The 13,979-nt window shown below is 46.9% G+C and overlaps 1 protein-coding gene across 3 annotated transcripts in view; it reads left to right on the forward strand.

The window, feature by feature from the left end:
- The window catches only part of LOC120786193 (collagen alpha-1(XIV) chain-like), a 132,461-nt gene extending 120,307 nt beyond the window's left edge, over window positions 1–12,154 (forward strand). The window contains exons 42-48 of one of the 3 annotated variants that reach the window (XM_040121439.1): window positions 489–560; window positions 2,539–2,574; window positions 3,996–4,062; window positions 4,546–4,734; window positions 5,366–5,443; window positions 5,653–5,808; window positions 9,273–10,216. In XM_040121439.1, the coding sequence (XP_039977373.1) occupies window positions 489–560; window positions 2,539–2,574; window positions 3,996–4,062; window positions 4,546–4,734; window positions 5,366–5,443; window positions 5,653–5,808; window positions 9,273–9,565 (891 nt within the window). In that variant the 3' untranslated portion in view covers window positions 9,566–10,216. Of the gene's footprint in view, window positions 1–488; window positions 561–2,538; window positions 2,575–3,995; window positions 4,063–4,545; window positions 4,735–5,365; window positions 5,444–5,652; window positions 5,809–9,272; window positions 10,217–11,768 lie in introns of those variants that run through there. The other 2 variants (XM_040121441.1, XM_040121440.1) reach the window with 2 other exon arrangements.
- Window positions 12,155–13,979: the final 1,825 nt, after the last annotated feature.

The raw sequence follows: 13,979 nt of genomic DNA on the forward strand, positions 1-13,979 counted from the left end.
AGTTTCCTCGCTGCAGCTGTCTGGCTGCATCCACTGCTGGGTGAAGTGGAGCAAACCACAGTGGATATGCTTGTCTGAATACAGGCAATTCAAATGCTTTGGTTCTTGGACTGATTTTGTGCCCGACTGGAGCCACTGTACCAGTCCAACATTCTAAACAGACCGTGTTGTTTTAATAGTGTATTTTAGCATTTGTGGTTGATCTACAAACACTCAAATCAAGACGCGGTAAACAGCTCGCACTGTTTATTCTATATTTATATTTATTCTGCTTGTACACAAAGCAACTGTAACACAATTTGCCTTGTATGTGGAAACCGTATGTACATCGTCCACTGTTTGATTTAATCTATTTTCGTACCTACTTTCATTTATGCCGTAGCAGTATGTTTATGTTTGCCTGTCTTTGTGTAACTGTGTCAACATAGGTGGCCAGTAAAGTCGATCCGGCTCTGATTGTTTCTCCGTATCTGTCTGTGTCTCCTCAGGGGACTCCAGGAGCCCCAGGGGCTCCAGGAAGCACAGGCCCCCCAGGAAAACAGGGAGAGCTGGGACCTCCGGTGAGTCTGTCAGTCAGCGAATCAGACACAGGAAGACGATGCAGTGCAGCTACCTCTCCTCTTGAATCTTTTTTCCTCCCCGGTCCGGGTTTGCGTCTCCGACAGGGAAGACCTCGTTCTTATGTGTTTCCCACATCACCTTTCTGACAAAAGTTGCCGCACAAATGTGGAGAATGCGTAAACATCCAGGAGGAGGCAGGAAGTCGTGTCAGTCAGGCTTAACAGAGGCTGTCAGGCGAACACGGAGCGAGCGCAGCGCCGGGATTAGCGGCCTCCTGCTGGGGAACATCTAGGTGTTCAGGCGTCACCATAGCTAAGGCACGGCGGAAACGCCGCTCCCCTAACCTTGTGCCCCCCTCTATCCCGCTGTACGCAGAGCGGCTCTTACTTTGTTACGTCAGAGGACTCCACAGGTTTCTTTCTTGTGTGTGAGCTTCTCCCGGGCGTCACATAAATAAATAGGCCATATTCACACACAGGTCTGCTGTATACAGAGACGTCGGCTCTCGTAGTCAGTGTGGTGGGTGTGGGAGAAATGTGCAGACCCACCCAACGGATCCGCTGCTGACGTCCTGGTGCCGGATACCAGGGGGGCACCTTTGGGGGTCTTGTAGAGTCCACGCCTCGGCAGCTCACGGCTGCTTTGGCGGCAGCGTATTCGGCAGGGGTGGCCATGACGTTCCAGGTCACCGGTGTATGAGACGATGAAGACTTGACTTCATCACACCGAATGCAGATAAAATTCATTGCACATTAATATTTATCTTGAATTAACACGATGGCTGTTAATAAAACATCCCAGGGCGGAGCTCCGGTGAGGCAGCAGGGTCATCTGTGAAACGAGGTTTGGTTATTTTCATCTCCAGCCCTCCCGTCAGCACGTCCAGTCGTCTTTGAGCGAGACACTGAACGTTAGACTGCAGCTGATGATCAGGCCAATGCTGTGCCGCCGTCGGTGTGTGTGTGTGTGTGTGTGTGTGTGTGTGCGTGTGAGGCTTCGTTCTCTGCGTTCTCCTTTTATGCTGAATGCGTAACATTCGGTGACAGTAAATCACCTTCCGACTGCTCTGCCAAAGGAGAAATGAGGTTCCGTGGAGGGCGACACAAACTGCTGACGCATAACTCTGCATCGGTTTGATAAAATGTTGTCAAGCATGTAATTACAGATATGGGGGCGGACTACAGAGAGTCTTCCTGACCTAATTGTCGCACTACTGTCAATTGCAGACTTTAGAGTCAACTTGCGTGATGTGAAAATACACAGGAGTTCAACGTCGGGGTATCGGCACCGTTGACTGTTTGCCCCTAACGGCTCAAATGTAGCGGTGAAGAAAAGTTATCAAGCTGAAAGCTGAAACTTCTTTTCTTGACTTTTTTTTTGTTTTGTTTTGTTTGTTGGTTCGTTTGGATTCAGACAAAGGGACAAAAATCTCACTTAATCTCCACTGAAGCCTGAATTTAGTGGCTTAAAAAACAACAAAAAGAAACTAAGCTCCTCACCCAAAGCTCGACGTGCTTACATTACTCTCAGCTGAAGGTTGGTTTTACTGGCTCGAATGTGCCGCAGCACCGAAATTTCTTTTCATTAGTTGTCAGCGTGTATGTTTTTGTTTCTTTGTTTGTTTGATTTTACACGACAGATGCGTAAAGGCGTCACGTCCAATCCTAGATGTCGGGAAAACTGGGACAGTTCTGTTATTATAGAGACACCAGCAGATTCCTGAGCCCCTAAAATAATCCTAGCGAGACAAGGAAAACCAGATTTTGTAGTCAGTCAGGATTTGGGAGCTGCAGCTTCCTGGTGTGACAGGTGATCAGGTTGATGCCTGTTGATCAGGTTGCGTTTCCATTGTTTTTTAACCGTAGGGGATGTAACATGGTCCTTAAAGTCTGAACCGGTTGTGTCTGCAGAGTCAAAATCCTTCAAAAGTTTGTGTGGTTTTTTTTCCTCTTTGTCATCGCTTCTTCTCTGTTGCAGGGTCCATCTGGAAGCAAGGGGGAGAAAGGTGAACGGGTGAGTCCCTCTGTCCATCAGGCAGGGAAATGTCCGTCATGTGCAAAGAGTGACAAATTAATTTAGATTTTTTTACCCCATTTACTGAGCCGCATGTTTTCATGCCTTCTTAACAGAACATGGATAAAACAAAGCCAAAATGATAAGAAATCAGTTCTTCGGTCTTTTGAGTGACCTTTAACTTCTCAAAGAGCACGTATGGTCTTTTTAACTCTCTGCTTAAGGGTTTGTTCAGGAAAAAATACATCTATGGTTTATTTTCATGGTTAATAGTTGTGAAAGAACCCAAAAAAAAAAAAAAAAAAACCCTGAACATTATTGATTCATTTTATTTATGACATGTCAGTCCTTCATAAAGTAAAATTCGTGAATTAAATTTTAGTCCTGCTGTGACTGCTCTGCCAGGAGAGAGAGGCTGCTTTGTAGTCTGTCAAAATAACACTGCTAATGAAGACAGGAGTGCTGTGCAGTGTTCACGGTGCCCTCTGGAAACAGCCATCATCCTGCTAATGACGGTTGCAGAAATTGTTTGGCGTCGTCGTTGCCATCGGGATGTCACTCTAGCCGCCTCTCCTCCGACTTCCGCTCGGCACTCAGAAAATAAATGGAAATGAGCTTTTATTTAGCTCATTCACGGGGAAACTCAGTTGCTGGGCGTCAGACCTTCACGTAAAGATCTCAGCCTGAAGAAGACCTCGACCGGCTTCTCACCAAAACGTTCAGACGACGGTTGCAGAGCTGAAAAGGTCCAACAACACCAGCAGAATTCACGATCAGCATTTTCATGAAGAATCCCGGAAATCTTTCGTCGTCACCCGGAGAACATATCGCAGGCTCCCGTCGTTCTCGGCTTCATAACTCCAACCGCAGCAGATCCCTTAAGAAAAAAAAAAGATTTGAAAAGCAGTGAAATGAAAAGGTAAAGGGGTTTTCCCGGCATCTCAATCACTTGAGAGTTTCGGTAAATGCTCAGTTGACAGCAGCAGCTGCGGTCAAAGGGCTGGTTTTAGGTGAGTATTCTTTTCTCTAAGGGAAGAGCTGAGCAGCAGTGGTTAACTGTGCTAATAACAGTTTGACTGGTGCCAGCCTGAGCGTTGTCTGTGAGAGCTGTCAAACAGACGTGTGTTTGTGTGTAAATGCATCGCACAGGGGGCATGTCAGTCTAGAGGACGAAGAAAAACGGGGCCGTATTGATTTTCATTTGAAATCTGCAGACTTAAAGCTGTTTTTCATTCGCATGATATTTACTCGGCTTTGCTGTGAGGTGTTGCAACGTAGCTACATGTGGGACGAGCCACAGCTAGAAAAATGTTGGAGTTCCAGTCATTAGCTGAAACCACCGTCCTACGCCGGCGCAGAAAGTATGGAAGTGTGTAGACACCGAAAACAAAAACACAGTACTTTCGCCCGTGTGTCTTCAGGGTGACCTCCAGTCGACAGCGTCGGTCCAGGCCATCGCCAGGCAGGTCTGTGAGCAGCTGATCCAAAGTGAGTAACAAGACACACTGTGTATGTCTCACTTTCACACTCTCTCTGCCTCAAAGGGGCTGTTTGAGGGGTAAGACTGGGTTTAAGGTTCAGGTTCAGGTTCTAGTTAGTGTTAGTGTTAGAGTGGTTAGCGTAGAAGGGCAAACGTCAGTGTTTTTCACCACTTTTTAGGAAAGTTGGGAAATTTCTAATTTCTCTGCACTTACACAGTATATTTCCTACAACAGAGCGTTTCTGAAAAGATCCAGAGCAGTAAAACAGCAATTCGGTGATCAAGTCCGAATTTTCTTGTCCCATCCAGCCTACTGGTGATATACCTATACTTGGCCACCATTTACAGCCAGTTTCACATATGGCCTCCATGTATGGAGCTTCCATATATGGCAACCATGTCGCGTGTGGGTTGTGACTCACGTCTTAAGCTCGTACAACTCATCCAGTTTGGCTCAAACTGTGACAGTTCATCGCCATTTCCGTCTCCAGGCCACATGGCGCGTTACAACTCCATCCTGAACCACGTACCCAGTCCACCAGTGTCCATCCGCACCGTGCCGGGACCCCCCGGAGAGCCCGGTCGACAGGGAGCCCCGGGGCCCCAGGGAGAACAGGGACCCCCAGGAAGACCCGGCTTCCCGGGACAGAATGGACAGAACGGGCAACCTGGAGAAAGAGGTAACAGGATACGCGATATGAGAACGGAGTCAAAGAATAAGTTCAGACTCGATTTTGGAAGGGAGAAAAACGTACCAGGACTGGCCCGTATGGGTTGACATGTAAAAGTCTTTTAAACATCACAGCTATGTGCGTCCAGGTGTTGTCTGTTGTACCCGCGACCACGCCCAGCTGCACAACGTGTGGAAAAAGCATCTTGTTACTCACTTACTAGTTGGCATTGCAAGAAGGATTATTAGACTGGGTGTCGTTACTCTTTAAGATTGATGGGCGGGCTAGCTACAAGCTCCAGGGACGATTCACACCGCCGCCGGCTGTCCTGACAGCTGGGTCGAGAGTCACGCAAGAAAGTTTCATATGTTGATACTGTCCAAAAATGTCCTTTGGTACCTTCAGAAAGGTACCGACGTGTGCCCGTAGGGGTCCCACCTGAGCAGCTAGAACAAAAAAGGTACAAAGAAATTCAAAATAGATAAAATTTAGACACGTTGGGTAATCTAATGCCGGTGGACGATGTTTGTTGTGCTGTATCTACTGGCTGAAGTTTAAGGATTTTTTTTCTACTTTATGCTGTACCTGTCAGAAATTACAGCATCTTACAATGCTGTTTTAACCTTGTGTGTGTTTCCAGGTCAACCAGGGGAGAAGGGTGAGAAGGGATCCCCGGGGACAGGAGTCCAAGGCCCCAGAGGACTTCCAGGACCCCCTGGTAAATTAAAGCATTGCAAGCTGAACAATGCCATTACACAGAAGCTCTCATTCTGGTCTTCCGGATCCTTTTTACTAATTTATGTAATAATAATGGTAATAATGTGGTGAAGAAAATGCTAAACATTATCTGAATACTAAACATTTCTCTTACTCTTAGATTTGTACTTTTGTCCATTGAAATCTTCCTCCTCCTCCTCCTCCTCCCAGGTGTCCAAGGTCAGGGCAGACCCGGCAGCCAGGGTTCATCAGGGCGACCCGGGAACCCCGGAACCCCCGGTCGGTCCGGTGTCCCTGGACCCGTTGGCCCCGCAGGGCCCCCGGGATACTGCGACCCGAACTCCTGTGTGGGCTACAACGTTGGAGGTACATAGGGGGACTGAAATTCAGCGCTAGGCTGATTAACAGTTTGATGAAAAAATATAAAATATCAATAGTTTTTGACTGTGCACTTTCCTCGTTAGTGATGTGTCATTGGGAAATACTGAGGCAGGGACACCCGACCATTCTGGGACTCTCAGCATTACTGAAATAGTCTTATCATTAACCGTATTATCTGGCTACGTCAACCTTCACTGCGATTGGTGTGTAGTTACGGCCACAGATCGCGGAGGTTGTAATAACAGATGCAGGGAAGCTTCGACTAAGAAGGAAACAGACATTCAGCTTTTTTCTTAGACAAGACGATAAATGACCCGTTTAGTTTCAAATTGCCTTGCTTCTGCTGTATCTAATTGCAATGCATATTGTGTTAATGGTAGAAAAAAAACTCAGCAGCTCGTTTAAATATGCGGACGTTGTAGACTGTATAACTGCGCATGAAAGCTTTTCAATGCCGAGGTCGTCTCTTGGGCTGAAGGTCGTCAAGTGAAACGTTTAATTCATTTGGTTCCTTTTCATGATGGAAAAGCTACCACTGAGTTAAACTGGCTGCATGTCATTGAGGTCATCCATCCCAACTTAAGTGTATTTGAAGGTGAAACGTGAAACGCCTTGAAATACAGACGCAACTTTACCCTAAAAGTTGCCGGACTGTCACCACCTTAAAGGCTCACTGCACCCAAATCATTAAAAAAAATATACACTTTCCTCTGAGGAAAAAGACCCAATACAAATTGTCCACATGGATGATTTATCCAGAGCTGGGGGGGGGGTCTCAACAGTTGAGTTGTCAAAGACCCAGTGAAGTGGCAGCTAGAGCATCTTCAGCTTTCTTAAGGTCCTAAAGCAGAGGTTTTTCAAAAGTGTGAGTCCAGAGAGATGTGAGCCACAAGCTGCAGAGTGCTTCAGAATTCAGTCAGCTCCGAACACACAGTCGTGTCACACACGTTTTTTTGATTCGGAGCGAGTCACTCGTCCCGGGTATCAGTATCACGGATATCCGTCCGTAAATCCGTCGGACACAGACGCTCCTGATGAGTCCAGAACTTGCCTTGGGAATCCTCACATCTTTATATTTTCTTCAGTGTCAGCGTAGCGGGCACTCTGCAAACAGGGATTGCTGACAGCTAATTCGGTACGCTCAATGCTGGCCATTTTCCAAAGTGTGGACAAATATAGGCTTGAAAAAAATAAATAAATAAACAGGGCTCAAGTCCCTTTAGCCCACAGCTAACTAAGTGAATCCATGGCAACATTATACTTCTGTTTACACCCCCCGTAGCCCCCGATTAACAGGAACTGTAGTTCCAAATGTTTGAGCATGATTATCCCCAAAATTGAAAAAAGACAAAGAATAATAATAAGCATGATGAATATTAACTTTTATCATGTTGCTCTATCAATGTATTTTGGAGAGGGCAGAGGATTAAAAACATTAAAAAAAAAAAAAAAGGTTTAATTTCACTGGGTCTGTAAATGTTGTCTCTGATCTTTTGAGCATGATAAATGAAATTTCATTCACATCAACTGTGTGAGGGCAGAGGAATAAAAAATCTCAAAGACAATGTATCTCAAAACCTTAACCAAAAAACCCCAGAAACTATCTACACTCCATTCCACAGTGAGAAAATGGGCGAAGCGACCCTTTAGGCGTTGTCTTGCAGTGGCTGGTTGAAGCTGCACGGTCTGCCGCACAGATCAGCGCACAGCAAGCACAGGGAAACCGACTGGCTTCTGCACCTTAACGTGTTTCCACTCTGGCTCTTTCTGGGAAATCTCTCGGGATCGTGAGTGTGGGTTTGGTCCTTCTCTGGGAAGATGCTGCATGAAGGGTTTTCTTACACGTACAACACGAATTAAATACTCCGGGATCGTGACCAATGGCTTGACAAAATGCCGAGCAACAGTCAGATAAGAGTTGCAGATGATGAATCGGCGCTTTCCAGCGTCCAAAGCCACTCAAACTGTGTTTACTCAGCCTTTCGCGGGAAAAGACACACGGGAAATTATTTTTTAACGGCTTCGCGGTTAGCACCTCAGGATTTCTCACACGCGCCCAGGAGGCTTTGAGCCGGTACGAGCGACGGTGTTAACTCTCACCACACACGGAATTCAGCAAACACTGGAAGTACCCGGCGTTTATTCAACTCATTATCAAAGCGGTATGTCTAAAGAAAACCCTGCAGGAGTCATCTTTGACCTTTAACTGCATGACTGTGTTCATATTTGCTGTGTGTTGAGGTCAAAGGTCGCACGGCAGCCCGGACGGCGCCGCGCAGCTCGCGGCCCGCCGGGCCGTCACGCGAGCAACGCCTGCATGTTGTAACCTCTCCTCTGTCTTTGTGTTTGTGTCTCTCCGTCTCTGTCTGTCCGCCATCGGCTCGCTTATGCAACTTTTCCTCTTAATAACCCTCAGCTCAGTATTTCAGCGAATACTGAGCCGCGTCCCTCGAACACCCGACAGCGGCGACGGCAGGGACTGGTAGCTTTAACCGCTGCAAAGGCGGCAAAATGCTCTAGGTGGCGTCACTGCCTCAGCTGATAAGCTTCAGCCTCGCTGCACGTGAATATTAGATGACACACAGAGCTGCGATGAGTAGTCGATTACTTTATTAGTCCGCGGACAAAACACGTGTCTGCGACTGTTTTGAACTGTTTCGGTCATTTTGCCAAACGCGCTGATTCCAGCCCCGTAACTTCTGCCTTTGGGTTTTAGACTAAAAAAGACATTTCAAGGCATCAGCTTGGGATGTGGGAAATTACAGCAAGAAATTTCACTGTTTTCTTTCTCCAGACAAAACAACGAATTGATTTATTGAGACAATAATCTGCAGAGTAATCAATAATGAAAACAGTCGTTAGCTGCAGCTCTACATATAATAGAGTATCATCTCAAAGAGTAAAAAGTTAGAAGGAAAACAGGATTTTTAAAAATAATAAATCTATACAGATGACGACGAGGTCTTCTGAGGTCATATTCTCTTGGCCAATCAGCTGCAGAGCAAAGACGCTCAGTGCTTTCATTTGAGAAAGAGCATATAACGTATAAAAATCCCCTTCACATTAAAGGCGTCCGGTTTTACCTTGTTTAAAAACAAAGCACCGCCTTAAAGGACGAGGCTGGTTTTATACCACGTTCTTCTGATTGTCGAGAAATCCCGCAAAAAGTCTAAAATGACTAACTCCGTAAACTATCTTCTAACCCTTGGTAACCCATGGCAACCCTTGGTTACCTTTGGTAACCCTTGTCCCTCTGTGTCTCTTGATCCTTCTTTCTTGTCCCGCCCCTTCTTCCTGTCTCGCTAACCCAATCGAAATCCATCAAACCGATCCAAAATATTGCTTGCTGTGGTGGTGGGTCGGCCATCTTTGTTTTGGGCTCTCACTGACCGTCTGCCTATCTGACTGGCGTACTGGCGGGCTCGCTGCCCGGTTGGTTGGCGACGCAGGGGGTGAGGATGTCACTGACGGCGGCGCTATCCCCGCAGTCCAACTGCCGTCCAACGTCTTCCAGAACTACGGCGAGGCTGAGGAGGACGACCCCTACCGCTACTACCAGCCCAACTACCCGGCCCCGCGGCCGGTGTCGCCCTACGACCCTGCGCTTGCCGCGGACAACATCGAGCTGAGGTCCCCCGGCGTCCACCGCAGCTCGCGGAGCCTGGAGGGGCGGAAGGAGGTCGCCGGGCCGGAGAGGAGACTAAAGAGAGGAGTGAAGACGCCGCCGAGTTTAACTAACTGAGAGGAGGCGATTGGAGGACGCTGTCGCTGTTTCTGATTGGACGGTTTGGAGCCCTTATGGACTAATCAACAAGTGCCTGATTTAGAGGATTTCTTATGGACACTGTAGAGGGGACGGGGTGGGGGTATCAGGTTGGGACTATTTTAACTCATAAATGCTATTGCTTTAACTTCAAGAAGACCGTTTTGCGTTGCTGTGCTTTGTTTTTGTTATTCTTGCCTCAGTGGAGACAGTTGTTTTAAAAACGGACTGAGCTTAGCTGGAGTTTATATTTCACAGTTTAGCTTTTTTTCCCGAACGCGTCGCTCTGTTACCAGGTCAGCAACTGTTTCTGTCGGCAGATTCTAGTTCCTGCAACGTGTCGTCATGGCACCGATCGGAGAAAAGTAGCCGGTCCTGTTTTCAAGCTCCACTTATTTACCTGGTTGGTTAAGTGCCTCCTCGTTGCCTTGCTAGAATATCACGGAGGAAATTTCCAAAGTGATAAATAAGCAGCTGTGATGATTCGGTGCAACACTACGACCTAGCATTTGCACTCAGAGACACTTTCGGATTAGAGCAAACCAACGAGCAGCAGGACGTGCAATGTAAATACATGACGAGGGTTAAGTTTTGATTTTATACGCTATCATTTAAAAAAAAAAAAAAAAAGGGAGTTGGTCGGGACACATTTCTCTATCTCCTAGCATGATACGTCCGCTTGGCTCTGCAGCCCATCGGCGTGTATCTGCAGCAGCGTTACAGTGGCCGCAGACCGGCTGAGAGGAGCGTAGACGAGCTGCGCGGTTACCGGTGTGACCAGCATCTCGTGATACGCGGCGCTGGGACTGGTGCCTGCAGAGCCCCACACAGTCCGAGTAGCCGGCTGGCAGACTGGCTGCCAGGCCGTCCCGTTTAGTTTCAGTACTCAAGTCTCACACTCCTCTGTAACTCTGGGGTGTTAACAGGTAACGTTCGCTCGCTAGTCCGACTGTTGCCTCACATTAACACGAAGCTTCCTACCCAGATTTCAAAATAAAAAGATGATCTTTTGTCTCCGTCAACAAGCAGATGATCCAGATGAACACCCGCTGGTTTTGGACAGAGCAAAACAACAGAAGGCAAAGTGATTTCTCCGGATTTAAAACCTGGGCCATAATTCTGATTTCCGTTTTACCTGCCTACGTTTTAAAGTCTCGGTTTCTGCAACCAGGTTCAGAGCTAAAGAAACAAAACAAAAATCAGCTATTTATGTCAAGTTTTGCATGTTTTTGTTGGCTATTTACCATGTGATGTATCATTTCTTTTAATCCCATAGACACATTTAAGATCATTTTTTGTTTGACATACGCAGTTGTTATTAGAGCGTTTAGCTCATACTAATGTTGCTCTGTATTTCAGAAGCTTGATAAAAAGAAAGAAGTCGCAAAGACAAACAGCAGCAGCTGAACGTGAGAGAGCGACTGTATTTCTTTGTAAATGTATTTTTGTTTTGTTGTCGGGTCTCCGGATGTAACTGGCAGAAGCTGTCGGACCTGTGGTGGAGAGATGAGCCGCAGACGGACGAGCAGAAAGCAAATCTTAAATCTTAAATTTCACTTTTAATTCTGACAGCTGTTACCCACTTTGTTTTGTTTCTTCTTATTATATCTTTGGATTGATCTCCCGCCCTTTGTAACATTTATCACGAAGCTAATTTAATTTAAGCCGCCATCTTTTCTGATCTGATAACGGACACACAGCAGCGCTCTCTGTTTGAAGTGGGAATGTGTTTGATTGCATTTATGCGTTGGGTTTCTTGCATTTGCTTTTACTGCTGGAGATCAGTTATGTGAAAGGAAGTCCGGGTCCTTGGAAGAGGGTGTGCCTCATTTATTCACCTCTTGAAATATGTTTCCCTCCTTCTGATTTGGCCAAATTTTCAAAGTTTCAACTTTCAACTCAAATCTATCCAGGAAATCTCCTCGGTTCAGTGTTTCTGAGGCCTTCAGGTCTGTGAGGAGATCAGAATAAAAACAGGCCACAGTGTGGGAGATTTCCCTCTACACCTCTGACCAGGATGTTTTAAAAAATAAAATCAAGGAAGTAATTTATTTTTTACTCGGTTTTGATTTTTCTCATAACAATAAAACTGAAGTACAACCGTTGCTGTTGTCCCTGTGTGTGTGTGTGTGTGTGTGTGTGTGTGTGTGGACTGTTTGGTGAATGTGTCGCTGTCCCTCAGCAGGTGACGCGACCGAACTGTGAGGTCTAATTAGAGTGAAGCTGAAGAGAAACCAGCAGGTGAGCTGCAGCTCAACGTCACAGCTCTGCCCTCAGCTCCCACCAGACCACGGATTAGACCGGGACACGGATACAGTCAACACTTAACCCAGACTGGACTAGAAAAATCGTTGCTGAGCCCAGAGGTCGGATAAAAGGGAACATTTGACCTAAAGCGACAGAAAAATGATGTTCAAATGTAAAAACTGTTTCTCGAGCTACCTCCCCGACATATCTACCCGCCCTGTTATCCACCCGATCACCTTACCTGCCCCATCCTGTGCCTCTCAACCTGCCCTCACATTTCTCTCTGAATATCCTGTCAAAATAAGACATATTTTTATAGAAATAAAGTCTGTTCTCAAAGATTCTCTTTTTTATGGTTTTCCGCTAAAAAAAAAAAAAATCCGTTTCATATAACTACTGTGGTGCATGGAAACATTTTGTTTAAAAACTGTGTTTAAAATCGTGGCACACTTTGCGATGGGATGAAATGGAACCATTTGTACGATGGACGTCTCATTGTAAAGCTACCAACAGAACTGGAGTCCGAGGAACAGGTTTGAAATAAAGCCGCAAACGGCCAGCTTCACCGGCGCTGGGTGGGGAGCCCCTCACAGCAAGTAAATCACGTTGAATCTGAACAATATTCGGTCGAAAAAAGAGAATTCTCACCAGCCTCCTCGAAGAGACCGAAGGAAATGTGGTTGAAATCGGCGCCGTGACCGATGCCGACTGACGGGATCTTGACAGAACCCCGTGTGTGTGATGCCGAAACGGTGCAGCTCCCGTCTGTGGTGAAATGATGAGCTCGATTCCCTTAAAGCCTCTGCAGAGTCTGACCGTCATTCAAGAGATGATGTTTAAGTCTGTTGCCTTTCGTGTTTTCAGTGATTCTCACCGTGGGAAAACACCGGAGCAGATCGACACAGAGCAAACCGATTTGTATCTGGAATTTATGTCCCTGCTGCTTTCAAAGGTTGTTGTTTTCCCGCTTTAAAATGACACCGTTTTTCTGTGGTTTGGTCTAAATGTGACCAAAAAAGGAAATAAAATGAGGAGAAAAGTTGGTATGCTATTTTTAAAAATACACTTCCTACCCCAGATGTCTTTAGTTCTGTTTTAGGAGCAGGTCTCTCTCTCACCCTTTTAACCTTTCCAGACTTTCATTTTGTCCCACCCACAGCTTTCTCAGAGGAAGATGTGGTCTGACTCACGTCGGAGAGCTTTTATTTTCCTGGAGTGCAAGTCTCACTTTAAATGTCAGTATAATCACCCTAAACGTCATCTCTGTAATCCAGTCGGAGCGGGGGGGGGGCGGCTGAGGGCCCGTGTTGTCTGGCGTCCTCGCCTGTCCCTAAATTTCAGACGTTTCCCATCAGTCCTTCTGCCACACGGCGAGACTGCGACTGAGAAGTTGCTCGTTTGAGTTCTAGGATCCGAAACATCAGACTGTGGGATGTTGATGCTGCAGCAGCCGGCGAAAGTAGCTGTACTGTAGGAGGATGACGGTTATCTCACGCACGCACACGCACTGATATGAGCAGGTCTGTGTGTGTGTGTGTGTGTGTGTGTGTGTGTGGAAGTGGTGCAGAGGGCCTCCTCTGCTGTCGAGCCCAGCAGGCCGAGGAGCCTCTTGGGTGTAAAAACAAGCTGAGGCGGTTGACGGCTGGATCCTTCAGGTCTGCAGACATGGAAATCCGCTGTCTCCCGCGTCACCAGGGAAACGTGCCGCGTTGGAGCTGCCGCTGACGCCTCTATGTGGGGGCGGTTTGCGCCGCGGCTGATTAGCGAATCACGTGTTTTTTATCCGGAGCAACTCGGTACCTGAAGACTTCAATCCCTACATATTTTCTTTACGGCTTGGTTTTGATTTTCCTAGTTTCAGGCATCATTTCTTCAGTTGTGAAAACGTTTTGCTCAGCAGCAACCGGTCTGAGGTCCGAGGTCTGTTGGTGAGCAGATTGAATGCGCAGCCTCAGTTTACTCCCAGAACACGTTCATTCAAAACAAACGCCTCAGTTTAATCGTTTCAACTCTGTCATTTTTATCTGTTTTTGGCTGTGGAGCCTCTGCACAGGCCCCGGTCGAAACGCTTCCACCTCCCGCACAGTTGATCTGGGCCGGCTTCGTGTTGAGTCTGGACGCACCGTGAGGAAGCGCCGTCATCGCC

This window comes from Xiphias gladius, chromosome 24 (assembly GCF_016859285.1).
Source record: "Xiphias gladius isolate SHS-SW01 ecotype Sanya breed wild chromosome 24, ASM1685928v1, whole genome shotgun sequence".
Classification (NCBI taxonomy): Eukaryota; Metazoa; Chordata; class Actinopteri; order Istiophoriformes; family Xiphiidae; genus Xiphias; species Xiphias gladius.